This window comes from Watersipora subatra, chromosome 11 (genome assembly GCF_963576615.1).
Source record: "Watersipora subatra chromosome 11, tzWatSuba1.1, whole genome shotgun sequence".
Lineage (NCBI taxonomy): Eukaryota > Metazoa > Bryozoa > Gymnolaemata > Cheilostomatida > Watersiporidae > Watersipora > Watersipora subatra.
In genome coordinates, this window is record NC_088718.1 from 22,552,166 (window position 1) to 22,572,219 (window position 20,054).

At 36.7% G+C, this 20,054-nt stretch overlaps 1 protein-coding gene across 1 annotated transcript; it reads right to left on the reverse strand.

Annotated features, from left to right (window-relative positions):
- Positions 1 to 2,029: 2,029 nt before the first annotated feature.
- Positions 2,030 to 19,021, reverse strand: LOC137407867 (uncharacterized). The gene is made up of 5 exons (XM_068094248.1): positions 18,673 to 19,021; positions 14,615 to 15,460; positions 13,517 to 13,748; positions 2,732 to 2,814; positions 2,030 to 2,112 (listed from the first exon to the last, which is right to left on the reverse strand). Exons 1-5 carry the CDS (start codon positions 19,019 to 19,021, stop codon positions 2,030 to 2,032), a joined length of 1,593 nt encoding a protein of 530 aa, XP_067950349.1.
- Positions 19,022 to 20,054: the final 1,033 nt, after the last annotated feature.

Below are 20,054 nucleotides of genomic sequence, written 5' to 3' on the forward strand. Positions count from 1 at the left end.
ATGCATATCATATATGTATACATTATAACAATTTTTACGGATATAATATATTTTGCATTACATACAAGTGAAGGATGAGAAAAGCGTAAGTATCACACGAGCTAAAGATACATGTTTAAGACAAAGACAGGCATAAGGATAGCAAAAACTATTAACAGACACGGACGGACGGACGGACGGACGGACGTGTTGCATGTATGGGTATGATAACCAATAAAGACTCAGTGTGGCACAGATGGCTGTTTAGTTTTACAAAGATTTATCGTTATATATTTTATCAAAATCAACCCATTTTGGGTTACTCGGTCTACCTCCTGGCATTGTGTTAAATGGAAAGCCATTAGCTACTAGCCAGTGCCTTTTCAAACTGTTAGTAGGTCTAATTGATTCAAGTTAAATTTAACAGTGTATTTCAAAAAGTCTCAAAACCTGTGACAATGGACAGACGGACAGACACTGATGGTACACTGATGATACAGACACTATATTAGGTATTCATAATTTATTTCTATATATTATATTATATACCATGTATTTCTATAACAATATACATCTACGTCACTAACTCACAATACAACCACGCAATATAGGGAGTATGTTAGCCCCTAAAATAATTGTTTCCTGTTTTGCTCCGTTTTTACCAGTTTCGAATGGTATTTACTAGTTTGTCCCAATTTTTTCCACTGTGCTGGTAAAAACTGTTTTTCCCGGCAAATTTTACAGCCCTGTCACATACGGCTTGAACAGACATGTAACTGTGTTTATCGAGTTGTGATAACGCATCAGCTGCTGCGTGATCACTCGATAAAAAAGAAGGGTCATACTTTGGCTGTGCAATGATTCTGTTCTCCACAATAGCAGATTTAGGATTTGTACGCCTCAGACTTCACAAAAAATTTGGCTTTCAGTCATATCCGAGTGTAGTTGACACAATTTTTTCATGTTACAATTGTTAAAAATGAAAAACAAGAAATGTTTCTGCTGCTTTTTTATATCCCATGCTTTTTGTTAGTATTCAATACAGTACTTTTTCATTGTAATCTTTTTAGATCACAACCTTAGCACAGGCATAGCATAGGCATAACAAAGGATAGGCATAGACATAGCACAGGCATAACCTCGACATCGCATATTAATATCCTTATAATAAAATTAGCAAAAACAAAGGAAATGTTTGTCTTTTTTCATGTTCTTTATTCATTACGATCTATTTCTACATCCTTCGTTTATTAGATACACAGGACTCTGAGTAAACAAGGTGTATATATATATACAGTATATATATACTGTATATACATGTATATATACTGTATATATATACAGTATATATACTGTATATATACTGTATATATACAGTATATATACAGTCATCCCTGGTCCTACCTGGTCCAGTCATCTGCACCAATCGATTGCCTTTGTATTTGTGAACAATTGCGCAGCTATTCTATTGTCCTTTTTGTCGACACATCTGATGATCTATAACGACCGACTTGAATGTTGCGAAAGTTATATATAACGTTATACATAAGGCGTTTTTCTTTCGCAAATGCAGTGAGATAAAGTAATTTTTACCGGACTATGGTTGAAAATCTACGCATGGCTTTATGGAGATTTACAAAGAGCGAACTATTCATAGGTGAGAGAAATATCCCTAATATTGAGTCGTTGCCATGGAAATTATAGAAAAAATGCAAGAGTAGGCCATGGCTCCAAATATGCAATAATTGACATACAATTTATGTCAGAACTAGGATAAAGCTTTCAGTGATTGGCAGCTAATAGTTGTTAGTAATAGGTTTTATCTTCAATACTGCAAATATTGAGGTTGTGAGTACGGAGTCAGTATTTTATCATCAATGCTGCGGAAGCCTTAACAAAAGTCAATCTGTCAAGTATGCAGTCATCCAATATCCATTCAGCTAGACATAGTGTATGCATAAATTCTGACACTCCAACAATCAAACAGCTAGTGTGCAACAAGAGCAGGCAGGTTGATCAAAGTGTCAAACTAGCGCTAGTAAACAGTTAATCAGTGACTGACCTCAGCTTTAGCCTTCTTTCTTTGCTCTGTGTAATCCAGCAGCATTTTGTTAAAGCTGTAGTCAGGTTTATCTGTAAGTATTATGTAATTGTGAAGTATTGAGAAATAGAATAATTAAGAGCACAGGCTATCCATAGAAACAAAGGATAGCTATAGAAATAATGAACATTAGAAACGCATCAACGATGTGTGTTGTTATGTATAATCATTGCTCCTTCACCTGAGCTAATACAGTAAGACGTATGAATATCGCAGATTCCAAAGCCCATTACATGTACAATAAAGCCAAATTCATCTATAATATTTCCGTTTGCTGTATACGGATATTATAGCGTTGTATACTGGTGAATACTACATATTTTCTGTTAAAATAATATCAAAAGTAAAAATAAAATATCCTCAATTCCACGCATTTCCTAGTCTGAGATGATAGCAAATAAAGATGATCGAAGATGGACATGTTTGAAGGTCTTATGCTACGATTTAGCTGCTGAATCGATAGTTGATAGAGTAATCGCTTCAACTGTTTGCACCAGTTCTCTTATGACTTTCAATTATTTACTAACAGGATGTAAGAATGTGGATAAAATCAGGAATTAGCATAGGCATATTCTGTAGGACTTGTCTCTCAGGTCAATAGGTAAGACCTGCAACAGAAATAACAAATACAGAATAACCAACTGCTCACACCTGCTAGACTAGGCATGGACACCGTGCGACCTTCAAGCTCCTGCAGACTTTTTGCTGCTTCGATGCGGCCTTTTTGTTGTCGACTAAAGAGAAAAAATTTGAAAGCATTTTTTAATTTGAATACTGCAAAAAATCGATTGTCAGTCTGTTATCATAAAGAAGTTGCTTCCCTTATTGATGGAATAATACAGCACTGATGGGTTACCATCGCGCTTGCCCTGCAATAAAATAATTTCCTCCATCTGCATGGGCAATCCCTTCCAACAGTTTCTTTCCACAACAAAATATTCAGCAACTCTGTGGCAGTGAGTTTTCAGATGCAGCAATGGCGAGAGCAGCAAAGAAAGTAAAGAGAATCATAAATTTAACTAAGAATGGACTGATGAATTTCTCATGGAGGAACTGAGGAACTGCCAAACAGAAATGGAATGGCAGGTTTAGAATGTTTGGACATCATAAAAACAATGCAAAGACACATTTCAACACTAAAAATGAAACAGTATATGGACAGATGTCCAATGCTGCTAAAAAGGTAATAATTGTGACACTGCTCAGCAACAGAAGAACGCAACAGGGCATGATGAGGACCCCTCAGTGTAAACAGCCAAAAGACCACTTAAAGCCTGGTTCCCAATTAGGCCACAAAGCACCAGCAAGAGCACCTCGGGCGGGGTAGCAGTGGTAAAATATGAACCTACACGCCGGGTACCAACGAGAGTTGCCGGTGGTAACGCAAGAGTTTAGCACTGTTCAGAATTCGTGAAAAGCTGCAGGCAAAACTTTCCCGAAATGTGCTGTACAAGTGAAGGTCAAAACAGCATAGCGAGCAAATATTATGTATGCGGTTATTAGCGATGCAGCTTTATGTAAACATAAGCCGCCGAGACTAGTGTCGCAAGCGGTTTGCTGCGCAAGATTACCGCCGTTGTTTCACAATCGATATGGGAACAAGGCTTTAGCAAGCATGAAGATAGCTTCCCGAGTCAGCAGATGCGGAAAACCATTTATGGATGGAAAGTTAATCAAAGAGTATTGAAAATGCATGAGATGTTATATGCTCCGATGAAAAAACCAAGAAAACTTTTAAAGGAATACTCCTCTCCCAATGTACAGTAGCTCGTCAAATTGAAGTTTCAAGTCAGGATATGCAGCAGCAGCTACAAGATAGATTGCAAGGTTTTACAGCATATTCCATTGCACTCAATGAAACAATAGATGCAACAGATACATCCCAATTAGCTGTGCTTATTCGTGGAGTAGACAAAAAGCCACTATCACTGAAGATTTGCTTGATCTGTGCAACACGCATGGTCGTACAACAGGAAAAGATGTGTTGGCCGAAATATGAAACGTGGTAGAGCAGAAAAATCTTCATTTTAAGCAAATTATGTTCCTGAGCACCAGGCTCCGCAGCAACTCCTGCAATGATTGGACGCATCAATGTTTTCACCAATTTGCTAATGGAGGAGCTCAAGAAAGATGGGATTAATCCACTTCCCTTACAATTCCACTACATTCTACAGCAAAATCATCACTACTTCAAACATCAGCACAACCTGGCTGCTAAGGCAATGAAACTGGATCATGTTGTAAGTGTTTTCAAAGATATTGTCATCTATCTGCGACAGATAGGGATGACATATCGTCAGTTTCTAAATGATATCAAATCAAAATTTGAAGGTGTTTCATATTTTCCTCAAGTATGCTGGTTATCAAAGAGAAAGATGTTACTCCGAGCCGTCAACCTGCAAACTGAAATAATAGAATTCTATAGATTTCAAGAGGAAAAGCTGCCTGAGTTTCAAGATGTTCAATTTTTGGATGACTTGGTCTTTCTTGTGGATATGATGCTACACCTTAAAGATGTAGTTGCGTCAAAAATTAAATTAGGACCCATAAAAGGCTAAAACATCAGCTACAATTTGATGCCATTTTTGTCTTTGTAGACCAACCCTGTCCAGAGATATATGCGTTTGAATGAGGCCCTCTTTTAAAAAGCTCACGTTCCAGCGGGTGCCAATTTCGTGACGTCACTAGCTTGTTTTCTGAAACGAAACCACGAGCGATAAATATGAGGTCGCTTCGTTAGCCAATCACGATCGCGAAATTTTTATATAGACCGTAATAAATGTTATCACTTGTAAAACGCGTTGTCTGTGATCTCGAAGATTCTCCTAATTAGAGAATTCATGCTCATCGTTACTGATTCAACGCGTTTCAACAATTACTAAGTTATACATAGTTTTAAAATGGCTTCAAGTTCGAGCGACCGCTACTCAGAGTTATCTGAGCAACGTTTAGTAAAAGATTAGAGTAGACAGCCTATGGCCAAAGCTGACAGGCGTCAGCAGCGTTTTGCTGCAGAAGAAGACAGAATGGAGGTAAATTAACTTAGAGTCTTCTATACTTTAGTAAATGTAATATTTTTTATAGTCATAAATACATATACTAATTAATAAAATGATAATTCTTTGCTATCTCCAATCATCGTTTCATAGCTTATCTGCCGTTTTACCTAGCTATAATATTTTTTTCGAATTTTCTTTGGTAAATTAGAGTCATGATTACAAATTATTTTCACACGTAGGAAGTGGGTAAAATCGATTGATCATTGCAAATCCTTAATTTCCAGAACCAAAGCTTCGAATCGTTGGTTTGGCGTACTTGTGCCTTTATTAAATGTTTATTCGTTTTTAAAATTACACTCGCAATCTATTTAACTCCCAATTTGGAAGCTGTCAATAGATACGCTTTAGAATGACATATCTATGAATGACATATTTATTGCATCTACTTTGTTTACATTTACTTGTTTTACTGATTACAGAATGTTTATGTCGTCCCACCAGCCGAAGAAGCTTTGTCAGTGTGGAAACTGCTATAAAGGAGAAAGCAAGACTTGAATGCGTGCTGGATGATGTTTTGTTTGAGTTTGTTGCAGTAGATGAATTTGTCTTATTGTATCAGCTAATACTATGTGAGTGGCCACGACTTGATGAATATTTTTAATAAAAGCTATATGCCGAGATGAAAATATTTTTGCTTGTAAAAATTATATAATAAAATAATATTGTTGAAGATAATGCAAAACATGATTTGCAGAATATTGTAGTGAATCGGATATGGTATATGGGTGTCCGCAGAACTGGAGAATGTGAGTTCAAATCCAGTTTGCAGCAGACTTCTCATCCTTAAAACTCTATCCCTGTCTATATTCTTTTCAAAGAGGTGGCTTGCTAGTAGTAAGAAACTAGTAAGAAACTAGTACGTAGGCAATAGGTAATAGGCGACATAATGTGGGCGGGGCTTATGGGAGGCTGTATATCGTTTATATGGGTAGCTGCAGAACTGTGCTGATACAAAGACCGCGTTCTACATAAAGTGACTAGACAGAATTACCGTAGACCGGTAGAATTGGTAGTCGGTACCCAAATGTTTACACAAGATTTGGAGAAAGTGAGTAGAACAAACTTTCAATTTTCGTTATTTGAGGCCTTTTAAACATTCATAATAATGCATCTGTAGCAGGATTTAAAATTTTATTCTAGCCAACACGAGCAAATACAAAATAAGATATATGCCAATAGAGCCGCGTAAGACTAGACTTTTATCGCAAATAGCCGATGTGAATACGAGAGATAGAGAGAGGTTGCCAAACGCGTGACATCATTTTTGGCGAGGCTGGGCACGTTTTTGTGGCCTGAGCGTTTTTACGGTGATCAGATTTTTTCGGTTTTAATCTTCAAATATCTTGGCAATGCGATCGCGTAACACAACAAACAACATATCAACTGATAGAGAAAAAAAAATGCTTTCTTTTAAGATCAACTTAAATTTTGACGCAACTACATCTTTAATGAGCTCAACACTAAGCTACTAGGGGGGAAATCAGTTGATTAAAGATATGGTTGCGTCAAATTTGAGTTAATCTTAAAAGTGTAGTGTATCAGGGTCATAAATATGCAACCTGAATCATACTGTCAACAATTGCAATAATGTGGCAATATGTTTGTTTCTTTGTGCTGTCCTCTTTGCACCTGAAATCATCACTATGGTGAATCATTGATGACTTGTATACACATATTGCTTGTAATGTAAAAATAAGTCTCGAATTAGCCAGCCACCAAAAGTTTTGATACACTAAAAAAAGAAAGTATTTTTTTGTCTATTAGTTGGTATGTTGTTTGTTGTGTTAGGCAATATCATTGTCAATATATTTGAAGAGTAAAATCAAAAAACATTGATCGCGGTAAAAAAGGCTCAGGGCCAAAAAAACATGCCCAGAAACTTGCCTAAAATGATATAACGCGTGATACAACCTGTCTCTATTTCTCGTATTCACATCGGCTAATGTGATAAAAGTCCAGTCCTACGCAGCACTATTGTCATATATTTTATTTTGTATTTGCTCATGTTGGCTAAAATAAAATCGTCAAGTACAGTCAAACATGGATAACTCGTCCACGGATAGCTCGAACACATGGTTAATTCGAACATTTCCTTTGGTCCGTTCCCACGTAATGATAAATTGCTATAGATAACTCGAACTCAACACTGTTAATTCGAACTGTTTTTTTGCCCAACGGCTACCGAAACGGTTGTTATCGCTTTAGAAAATCACTTTATTCAAAGCCATAGAGGTAAACTTCATCCTTTCGTAATTCATAAGCGTCGTTATTACCACCAACGGCAAAATATTTTTGTCAACGACCTTTTTAAAGGTTTGGTCAAATTTGATTTATACTGCTATACGATGAGTAGCACGGGCTAGCCGGGTCACGCGCGCAAGGATTTTCGCCACGCAGATACAAAACAAAAATCGCATGTTGTTTTTGTTTTGTATGTGCGTGGCGAAAATCCTTGAGTGCGTGACCCGGCTAGCCCGTGATGAATAGTTTTCCAACGTTGATTCCGTGTTGAATCAACGTAGGAATGTTGAATGTTTAAAACGTCTTAAAAATTGTTGTAATTAAACTTTAACGTTGTCTGAGCTACAAAAAACTATTCATCGTTTGACCTAAACACAGAATACGTGTGTACATTCAATAAGTACCTATTAAAAAAACGTGAGTGATATAGAATGTACGTAAAACCTCGTAAAACTTCTAATTGAACTGCCTCGGAGTGTTGCTCTTAACGAATCCCAGGTAAAGTAAGATAATCTTTGCATAAACTTCAAGAAAAAGCGGCAAAATTGATCGTGGGTAAAACCCCAAAAGAAAAAAATGTCTTTTCTTTTGAGCATTTCAACAACGATCAAGTTTTGCCAATGTCAATCTGAAAAACGTCCTGGCAATAACATCACCTCAAACAACAAACCAATCTCAAGTGATAGAAAAATCTCTATACTTTTTCATAAAAACGTTTTAAACTTTACATTAGAAGCATTTAATTTGAAACAAGCCATTTGTGCTTTTGATTTATATTATAGTTTGTATATGTACATGTATCTACTAATAAATAAGTAAATACATGTATATGGACTTGTGACAGTGCTCTGATAACTTGAACGCTCTGATAATTCGAACACCCTTGAAGTTCGAGTTATCCATGTTTGACTGTACGTTGAAATCCACCGATTCTGCCAAAGGATTACTAAAGCCATTATTGCATCTGGTTGGCGATTTGTGGACTCATCTGTTTTTACTTGGTAGGGTAGGAGAAGCGTAAAAATTTTTAACTTAATATTTGTTTCGTTAGAATTGAGTCGAGTTCAAAAGTATCTGTCAATACAGCTCTGATCACACTTCATAAATCCATCTATCAGAGAAGATTTCAGCACAGATGATAACAGGGCTATAATGTGTTTAATATGTTTTGCAAATCACGTTTTGCATTATCTTCAACAATATTATTTTATTATATAATTTTTACCAACAAAAGAAATTTTTATTTTGGCCTAAAGCTTTTATTAAAATATTCATCAAAGTCGTGGCCACTCACATAGTTTCAGATCATACAATAGAAAAATTCATCTACTGCAGGAAACTCAAACAAAACATCATGGTTTATGCAGCACAATTTCAAGTCATCTTTCCCATTTATGGCAGTTTCTACACTGACAAAGCCGCTTCACTGATGGGATCACATAAACATTCTGTAATCAATAAAACAAGTGCAATAAATATATGTCATTCATAGATATGTCATTCTAACGCGTATCTACTGAAAGCTTTCAAATTGGGAGTTAGATAAATTGTGAGTGTAATTTTAAAAATGAATAAATGTTTAACAAAAGCATAAGTACGCCAAGCCAACTATTCGAAGCTTTGATTCTGGAAGTTGAAGATGTGGATTGATCACTTCTCACTTTCTACAAGTGAGAAATGAACATCTAAAATCAAATCATAAATCTAATTCACTAGATAAAACTGCAAAAAAATTTGAAGCAAATATAGCTAGGTGAAACGATAAAAAATTATAAAACGATGATTGGTGATAGCAAAAAGTTATAATTCTATTAATTAGTAAATGTACTCATGAACACTAAATTTATTACCTTTAGTATATTCATTAATCTCAGCCATTGTTTTGCTAGATGTTATGGATTGAAAAGAAGCTGTTAAAGAATAGAGAAAGCATAATATTATTATACTTTATTAGTTATCTTGAGGTGTTGACTGATGTTCTAAAAAAACAATCAAGGAGATTGACCAACTAGAAGCTGAGATATAGCCAGCCAAACACAGGTCTACCTAATAACGAATCAGAGGAAAACCCTTCGAAAATCCCGAGAAATGTGACGTATGAAATCGACTTATTGGTCATGTGATGGAGTTGCGCACCCTTACCGCCGTTACGTATAATGATTATTTTAGGCTACGAGATGTGAAACGCTTCTCGCGATCGTAAATAATTTACAGACTAGCTCTGGTTTCTCAGAAAAATCAAGCAAACTTTGTGTGGTAAAGGCATTTGCCCACAACCCCTCGCCATGATATTTCAAAACAGAAGAGCAGATTTTGACTATTGTGCCTCAAATTTTAACTCGATCTCCACGGATATGCTCCGAAGATCCTCTGTTCAACGAACGGCGTGTGTATAGTCTATATGCGACATTCGCGATTTGCAGTTTGTTTAGAATAAGAAATGGGAATGTGAATTTTTGTTCATTCATCATTTTTCTACTGTGTACCTACTGCAGCATTCAGTTGATTTTCATGATTATCGTCACTATTAACAGACTGTAAGTTCACTACAGCCATAATTTTAAAAAGAATAACTTGACCGTGCTGCTCTTGCTGTAAGAAAAGAAAACGATAACTTTTGATTTGATTTTTCTATTTATCTATTATCTTATCTATGATTATTTTTTATGATTAATATAATAATCATAATGCATATTATACAAAATAATAATATAACTGCGTATAGAATAAATGATGTAACTAATATAATTTGAAGAAAATTCCAAATGATAACCGAGATTGATTTAATTGATTCCATTTATTACCTATAGTTAAAAAAATCTGAACAGCACTAAAGATGAGTCTGGGAAGCTAAGTGGGAGAACAAAACTGAGCTGAACTAGCAAGATAGCGAAATGTTGCGAAATAATAGATGCGTGTAATTATTTTATGCTAAAACTAATCTACACGTCTGAGGGACTGGTTCGGAATTCTCAGAGCAATGATTGTTAGATCCAATTTGATTGTTCTATACTTCAAGGGATTAAACCAATTAAAACACCGTGATTGTTATAGGAGAGCGATTTAGTTGGCTTAATTGACCAATGGCACACAAGTCGATTTCATACGTCATATATTGATGATTACCAAAACACTTATGTTTTTGGTAAACCTGTGTTTAGCTGTCTATATCTCAGCTTCTGGTTGGTCAATCTCCTTGATTCTTTTTTAGAACATCAGTCAACAACTCAAGATAAATAATAAAGTATAATAATATTATGCTTTCTCTATTCTTTAAGAACTCGCTGTGCGAAATTACATTATAGCCTCAAACAGGGAAATATAATCTGAATGTAAACATAATAGTATATCTATAGGAGACTCAAAGTAAAAGATAAATTTACCTCCGTTCTCCTATCTTCCTCTGTAGCATTACGCTGCTGATGCCTGTCAGCTCTAACTATAAACTGTCTGCCACAAATGTTGACCACTTGATCCTCAGAAAATTCTGAGCGACCTTGGCAGGAACTGGAAGCATTTTTACAATTCTGTTGTCCGTCAATAAAATGTGTCAATCGAGTAATTCATTAAAGTAATGATGTTGATTAATTTAGTAAATATCGATGTCCATGCAATCTAATAATAGAGTAAAATCCCTAAATTTGAGACCACAGACAACGCGTTGTACGAGTGATAACATTTATTATGACCTACATAAAAACTTCCTGCTGATGATTGGCTAATAAAGCTATCTTATATTTATCGCTTGTGGACTTTTTTCAGATGTATCACTCGTTACGTCACGAATGAAGCATCTGCTGGAATCTGAGCTTTTGCAAAGTTGGCCTCATTCAAACACATATATCTCTGGACAGGGTTAGTCTATAAAGACAAAAATTACACCAAATTGTAGCTGACGTTTTAGCCTTTTATTGGTCTTAACTTCATTAAATCGACCTTTTTGAAGCAACCACATCTTTAATGACATAATTATATGATGCTGTTGGTGGTTTTTACAGTAGAAATGTAGGGATCACAGTTGTGAGAGGACAACGTTGATGTACAAAGCTTTCCAACGCTTTGTGATTGGCCGAGTGAACCACAACTAGAAAAGTATGCTCATGTTGCGTGTGATCTAAAGCAAGAACTTGAAGCCCGACTTCATGACTTCAAAAATACAAAATGAGAGCTCTTTCTATTCTCAGAAGTGCTAATTGTAGAAGACATTCCATCTCTTCTTCAAGTAGAAGGGATTGATCTAAAAAATGATCTCATCAACTCATCTTGTTTAACCCTGGCCAAGATCTCACCCATGCCTATCATATGCTTCCCTGTCTGAAATACCCACAACTGAAGGCCTTTGTGGCACGAATCATGAGCATATTCGGAAGCGCATACAGGTGTGAACAACTCTTTGCTGGACTGCATTATGTCAGAAATAAATACAAAATAAAGGTCACAGATGAGCGCAGCAATGACATTCTTCGCCTCTCTGCTACAGACATTACACCGCAGCACACTCAAGTATTGGATGACATGCAATGGCAAGCATCTCATTGAAGGAGTCATGTGTAAACATTAACTGCTGTTATCATGCTTACAATATCTCATTTTCGCTTTCTATGTATACAAAATTGAGAGTTTATTTGCATTCAAGGAGAAGTAAAGGTGAATGATACAGTCAATGTGATAGCTAGATGATTTTGAGTTTCTTTTAATTTCAATAAACTTCTGAAATTTTATAATGTTGAAGCAATATTGGAAATTCCATGTTATGCGCATTGACAGTTGGAAAACGGGGATATAGGGAGGTAAGCATTCTTTTGCCTGCACTGGTCGTTAAAAGTTGTAGGACATTTGAGATGGTGGCCTTTTATCAAATTACAATCTGAAAGTGGCCTTACGCCCAAAAAGGTTGCCCACCCATGCGCCAAGCAGTAAAAACCTAAAATTGTTTTTTTAAATTATAAAAAACAAAATAATGGACATAAGTGGCTAGTGTACTGGACATGTAACCAGAGGAGGGCAAATGAGAGAAAGACTAACTCTACCTTTAAATTCGCTCCGTCTATCAGCGCGTCTGTATTTCTTCTCCTTCTTTGGAGTGCCCCTGGATGACGATGGTCTCCTGGAGACTCTAAGGATGAAAAACCTTTACCTTAGCATTATGTTCACTTATGAGGAATCAATTATAGACCAGTTCAAGATAAGAAGGCAAATGAGTTGGCTGATGCTGGGTAAAAACAATGATCTCAGTTAAAACGGAGAAAGTGATTCGGTGATACCGAACTATGCCATAGTGTATCATAACATCAGAATAATTGGTTATAAAATAAGATATTTCAGCGACAAACAGTCTTGAGGTCATAATAAACATAGTGAGTCATACAGATTTTGGCAGACGGGCATCGAGTTAGAAATGAGGTAGATGGAGTGAAGCAAGAGTAGTTCACCTTGAATCACTAAAGACATCTCGGCTCATTGTGAGAGTACCGAGCGACTGCTGACAACTCAAGTAAGGTGGAGATAATCGCGATAGCTTAACTATTCCAAGATTTGATGGTGTACTAGAGAAGAATGAGTCGAGTCTTATAAAAAGACTAAAATAAGACTCGCATAGCTGGAGGTATAGAGTTATGAGGTATATGGTTATAGGTACATGTATATGAGCTATAGACTCATATAGCTGGCTACTCCATCAGTTGCTCATTAAAACTAAGTCCCCTGTTTAGAAAATGATTTGGTTTATCACCGCAACATCATCATCCTCACAACAAAAATCATGAGAGATTCTAGAACCTCTTATATACAATTTCCTGACTACTCGTAAAACAATAAACACCTGCTGTCAACCTGTTGATAGGTAGCTAGCTGTTAACCTGCTGATGGATAGCTGTAAATAACGTAATGACTGCGTATAAAAATACCCATGTCGTTCTGTATTAACAGAAAGTCTGAGCAATTATAATTTAACATCAAAGTTAAAAGAGAAACTTAACTAGCCGAGTGATAACATACAGCTATTCCTTTTAGACAGCATTTTCTATGCCATGTATAAAATATATATAAATTATTATAAAAACATAGAACTCTTGCACCAAATACTACATAACCAAAGTTGATTGTAGTCACAAGTTGTAAATCCAAGCAGATTTACCTTCTCATTGGTGGCCTGGCTTTCCGCAATGCAGTTTCTTTCGAACTGCTAATGGTAGGTGCCACCTCGTCCTCAGAAGTTATTTCCCCCTCTTCTTTTTCATCGTCCTTGAATTGTTGACCGATTGATTGACCGAATTGATGACCGATCTGCTTGGTTGCCTTGGATATGACTAAAACTTGGCTAGCTAGGTTAACCTGCTCTTGTTCAGTTGCGCCTTTTCCATCTGTCTCTAGCAATAACAAAACAAAATTTGAAGCGAAATTCCCTCTCAAAGAACATTAGATCTCAAATTTAGACATGTTAAATTACTCTATAGTCTGTCAAATGTTTTAAAACCAACTTGGCCAAAAGAATGTAGAACAAGTTTGTTATTGCCGAACAGTTACAAAACATGGGTTTAATGCTATCGCAGGCTTGGAGGGAAAGTATAATGGAGAAGCAAAGACATAGTTAAAATGAATACACGATGTTCTTCAAGGAACCCAGACTACGATCAGAGTAAGGCCTTGCCAGTTATTATTCCTCTGATATAGGGAAAGCTGTTTGAAAATGCAGAGCCGATACGAAGAGTCAGTATTACAAACCATTGCAAGTATTCACGACTGCTTAAGCTCGGATATGCAACAAATTTAGAAATAGAAACCATACTTCTAGTCGCTAAAACAAATGTATACTTGCTGTTTTACTAGTTGTAAAATTAGCTAACAAGCACCAATTAAGTTCTATAAAAGTTCTGATCTCGCAACTTCAAAAAAATGTGACTATTGACGGTATAATGTTAATGGTATAATGTTAACGCTATATATACTGTTTGCAATATACTGTTTTCAATATACTGACACAGGTATAACAGTTTGTTAAGAGCAAAAGTATATTGATATAAATCCTCCATATATTATAGTTGTTACCTAACCAAATATTATTACTTGCAAACAAATATCTGTACAATAATATCTGTACACAATAACATATGTACATAATGCTCTCAACTACGCATTGTTACTCTTGCCCAGCTTTGAGTTGACACAATAATAGTTCAAGCATTGGTAAATGCCCATAGCTGTCCAAACAACAGAAGCCACAAAAATGATTTACCTTTATACAGTGCATTGGTGGCTTCAACACTGCTAGCTTTTTTTGAACCAGGATCAGTTTCCTTGACAGAGATATTCATATTCGCATCATTTTTGTGCAGTCGTTTTGAAGATGAGAGCCTTGTTACATTAGGCAGAGTGCTCTTTTTATCATCTTTGTTCATTTTTAAACATTCTCCTGCTTGATTAAAAATGCTCTTCGATAAATCCTCCTTCGGACTCACCAAAGATTCCGTATCGCCGCTTTCCATGGAAAGTTTTGAGAAGGAAGCATTCTGATTGTTTGCACACTGAGAATTGTTATATGAACAGACATATTTTTCCTTCTTAATGTCATCATCCATCATTGTTTCCGCAATAACTAGTGCACGGTTTGAGCTGGCCGACTTCTGAGCATCTTCATTAACCGAGTCTACAGGTAGTAAAGGTGTTGTTGGGGCAGTGGTACTACCACTACCAGATAATAATAGATTTTGCTGGGCAAGGTTCGAAGGAAAAAAAATGGTATCATTAGTTAATACCGAATTTTGTATATCTTCCTTATCTGTGGCTAGCTGCGGCTTGTTCTGAAACGGGTTGTCTTCCACAATAGCTAAAGTATCCTTTGAATCATCAGAGTTGTATACTTCATCTATTGTTACCATTTCAAGCAGCACATTTTCTTGCTTGTCCACAGCATCCAGAAGAGGTGTTTCGGTGTGTTTATCAATAGGGTCATTTGTGCTACAATTGACTGGATAACCTTCGATTTGATCCAACACATTAAGAGTATCATTGGCAGGAGATGCCAGATTTTGTAGGACATTACTGTACGGATCCATGGACATGGCTATGCTCGTGCCTGATCCTAAAACATCACCACATTGTTTCATAGTAGTTAATCATTTACTACAAATATGAAACAATCAACAGACCTACAATGTTTACCACATGATTTGAATGCAATTTCTTGCAACTTCACGGCTATTTCATACATAAAGTATGAGAAAATAGATATTTAGAGAAAGTTTTATTTAGAGGCAACGCTGAAATAGTTGCGTAGATTTGGGCAGCAGAGCCGTGTGATTTTTGTTAAAGTTATTTTTTATCTAAAACGACTTATGTTTACAGTACAAAAACTAATTTTAATTAGGCATAGCGACATTCACGTACATATTTATCCCATTTAAAAGACTTTGTTATACACGTAACTTTTTAATGGTATTGTACGTGAAGTTGCAAAGATTAAACCAGCCAGAACTACGCAGTGAACATTCCAATTGCTACAAACTGGTTGAAGTATCAAAATTACAATAATATACATCGTATATACTAAAACGACTAACAACAGCAACATCATTACACAAGTTGGAATTAATGAGAACATTGTAATGTAAAATTCGCGAAATATGCCTACATTCAAATTCGTCATTTTACATCATAACGTATATTAGTTTTTATACAGCTACAATTCTCTAATAGAGAAATCTAACTCAACCATGCCCTACCTCGTATGCACAGTTTGTTAATATACGAATAGGTAATATAAATACACAAACTAACGACCACATAGGCTTGCGATAAAAGCAAACTCGCCTGGAATTTGAGCCAGTGACTTCGCCCTGCCGACTGTTAGCATATAAATTTGTATTATGAAATCATTTCCATTAAAAGCAGTTTCGCTCATGAACATTCGCCTGAAGTATTTTCTATAAAAAAAAACTTTGTTATGACAGATGTAAACAGTTGTAAACGAACAAAATATTTTAATAAAGTTTGAACAATCACAAAAATAATATATTTGTAAGCTTCAAAATATTTTCGCGGCTAAGCATGCCTATAGGTGATCGACAGCTTTTGCGAAAATAGCGCATCGCGAATGATGCTAGTGAACAAGTGGATTTTTCATAACGCGCGCACTACCTGTTTGTGCAACTCCCTCAAAACTGCTATCACAATTGCTAAATTGCTCACCGTAATTTTGGTCATTATTTCCACGGTTGAAGATGCTTGTGCATGACGCGTATAATGATCGTGATTGCGCCATTTTTCTTCAGTAGAAAAAAAATCCTGTGTGAAAACGATGTTTTTCACAAGGTGGAAGAAAAGAGGTCAATTTTTTTCCGAATTTGCTGAGACAAAATAACTCCAAAACCATCAAAGTTATTATAATGAGCAATCTTTATCGCTCATAATAGTAATAACTCTGATGATAGTGTTCTGCTAGTTTTTGAGCTATTAGGTTTGGTTCCAAAAGGTTTAATATCAGCATTAACAGGCCTGCCAACCCAAGAGTGGGGCAATGCGTGAGATTTGGTTTTGGGGCAATTGATGTACCAATGATAGTATATATAAAATTGTGGAAATTGGGGCAAAAATCTCACACATTTTCATTTTTTCTTTGGGGTGATTGCGTGAGTCTCACGCCCAATGCGTGAGAGTTGGTAGTATAGGTATGTCAGCATAACTCGCGTATAAGGGAAAATGAGTGCTATGCAAAAAGAAATTAATAGACAAAACTATTATTCTCATTTACTGCATATCTTTTGAATATGTGCAGAAAATCATTAGTTCATTGTATGACCATTAGTAGGGTCACAAAGCTGGTAGAGATAATCAACAAAACATACTCTAAGGAAATAATACTGGTACTTATTGTGTTCGAAGGCAGCTAATTTGGACAATATTGATTGCCTTGATTGTGCTTTGTGATTGTCTTTATTACCCAGAACTGAAACGCTAAATTGCGCATGAGTATTAATGACAGGAGATAACATAAATACAGTAAGACAATAAGCACATAACATTTCTCCCTCTCCCAGAAAAGTGTCATACAAGGTTTTTTACAGGCGACAGTCTGAGTGACAATCCTTAAAATATGCAGGAGGTTGTTGTGTTCGACAAGATCGCCGTATGATGGGAGATAAAATCGGTATCGGTTCAGTTGGGGTTACAGTTTCAGATGCGGTGTCTGGAGTGGCTTAGTTATTATTGGTCGGATACAATACTATCGGGCTTCTGAATTGAGGTAAGATTAACATGGTTAAAACTGGGGCAATGAGTCTGTCTCGGTGTAAGGTGTTGTGTCTCTCTGGTGTAACTGGTCCTGATGTTTTTGGACACATAGTTGGCTTTCATTGTTCCATCAGTATTTCAGCTGGTGTCATTCCAGTGGTTGTATTAACGGTTGTATGTTACTTCAACAAAAAACCTGGCCAAAGCCTAGTAGGATCAGTCTTTAAGACCACTTGAATGAAGGAACGAAGTGTTATGCTTATTGATTACTTTAATTTAGGGTAGTAAGGAGTCATAGAAAGAGCTGATGTATGTCATTACTGTTCATGACACACTTACACTCAACTGAGGATTAGTGTGGTTCATTGGCACCTGCCAGATCCAGCAGGATCTGGCAGTAATAATTACCTTATTCTTGCAAATAAGGTAATTAGTTCGCTAATGTCATAGGGTGTTAATACTTGATCTGTAGTACTGTAACTGTGGGTTGAGTAGTAGTGCAACTCATATAAAACACTTCTGGCCAATTCGAGAAAAAGTGCACTACAATAAAAAACATGAGGTAGTCCATTGGGCCTGCAAAGTCGAGCTGAATCTTATTCCACGGAGCCTCAGATGATGTGCAGTGATAAGTATTAGCAGGAGTTGTCTTGCAGTGCGCATTTCAATTTTTTGGTTGATTTCTGGCCACCATAGGTGGTTGTGCCCTGTTGTCTTCATCTTCACTATATCCAGGTGACTAGCGTGTAACACTTCCAGTAGTTTAAACTGCAAAAAGAGAAAAATGACCCAACATGACCCTCGCATCAAACAGCCATTCTGAGTAGATAGTTTGTGGCGGTGTGCATAGTAAGCAGCTTCTGCTTGATCTTTGAATTGTGCCCATCTTTTTATGATGGCACGATACCCTTGCGGAGAACTGGATCTTTTTCGGTCGCCCTGTGGACACAGGCAAAGATCACTGATAATGTGGAGAGATGGTCTTTGAGTGATGGTAATGCGAAGAAATGGAGTGAAACGGGTTTAGTTGTTCATTGATTGTGGAATGACAAGACTGTGACAGACTTGTCATGGCATCTACTTTGGCATGATTCCCTGAGCGCTTGCATTTGATGTCATAGTTATAGGCGGCCAAAACAGCTACACATTTCTGCATCCTCATAGCAGCCATTGGTGGAATGTTTACCATACAAGTATATGTGAAACTTATGACCCAAAATATAATAGATAATGCCTTCTTTTTGATCTGGGCACAATTCCTTCCACTAGGACTGAGCAGAGGGGAATCAAGTGCAACTAATCTCTCTTGACGCCTCAGCTTATGGTCTCCCAGATCGTAAGCTGAGGCGTCCCAAGCGGGAATAAGAGGTTCGCTAATGTCATAGGGTGTTAATACTTGATCTGTAGAAAGCATCGCTTGACCTTCTGAAATACTGCTTCACAGGTAGCTGACCATTTTTAGAGTGTTAGCTTAGCAGTAAGTGCAATTGGTGTGAGTGAAAAACCCGATCAGGAATCAACTTCATATAATAATTGATATGTTCATTAAATGAGCATAGCTCATTGACATTTGTTTCGACAAGCTCTCTGCACTGCTGATACATTATCAGCAGTTGAATACAAGCCATCCTTAGCTATGCAATGTCCCAAATATACAGTCGATGACGGTAAGAGTGGGTATTTTTCTTTGTACCAGTTGAGGCCATTTTCCTGTAGTGCGTTTAGCACCACATGCAGTGTTTGACATTGGTCATTTTGAGGCTTGCTTGAGATAAAAATGTCACCTTGGTAGCACGATGCATTTGGCATGTTCTGTAATCTGTGTAGTCCATGGTCTCTGGTGAATGGCATGGGCAGAGACAACCCCATATGAGAAATGATAAAACTGGAATAGCCCTTTATGAGTAGTGATGGTCACACACTGTTTATACTCTTCAGCGAGCTTGATTTGGGAAAATGCACATTAAAAATCCCGTTTCAAAAAGCAAGTTACTTCACTCATCTTTTCCTGCAAGTCTTTAATAGATGGGATAGGGTATGAGCCTATTACTAGATGGAGATTGAGTTTCACCTTGAAATAACTACAGAGATAGATTGCACCCATGGGTTTTATGACGGGTACACTCACTTCCTTTTTTTCACAAGTAAGATGACACTGCCTCTCAAAAAATCATTTATCTCTTTTTCACTCTTTTTTCTTATGGCAAACTAGACTACTCAATATGTTGAATGACTAGAGACTGCACCCTCTTGAATGTGCAGTTTTGCTTTCAGCCCTTTCCTCGAACCCAAAAATTTTTCAAAGGTGTCAGAGTACTTCGCCACCAATAAGGAGAGTGTTTTGATCAGTGCTGACCTGATAGATTGAATGGTTGACAGTCCTCCAGTCCTACTGGAAATGTTACAGCCACTCATGACCAAATAATGGTACTTCTTCCTGGTCCACC

Excerpts from the sequence above, each read along its gene's own strand:
- LOC137407867 (XM_068094248.1), bottom strand. The coding sequence starts at position 19,021 with ATGCTTTCTACAGATCAAGTATTAACACCCTATGACATTAGCGAACCT. Across the intron at positions 15,461-18,672 it reads CAAAGTAGATGCCATGACAA|GATCAGGCACGAGCATAGCC; the intron begins GTCTGTCACAGT and ends GTGATGTTTTAG. Across the intron at positions 2,113-2,731 it reads GTCCATGCCTAGTCTAGCAG|ATAAACCTGACTACAGCTTT; the intron begins GTGTGAGCAGTT and ends TAATACTTACAG.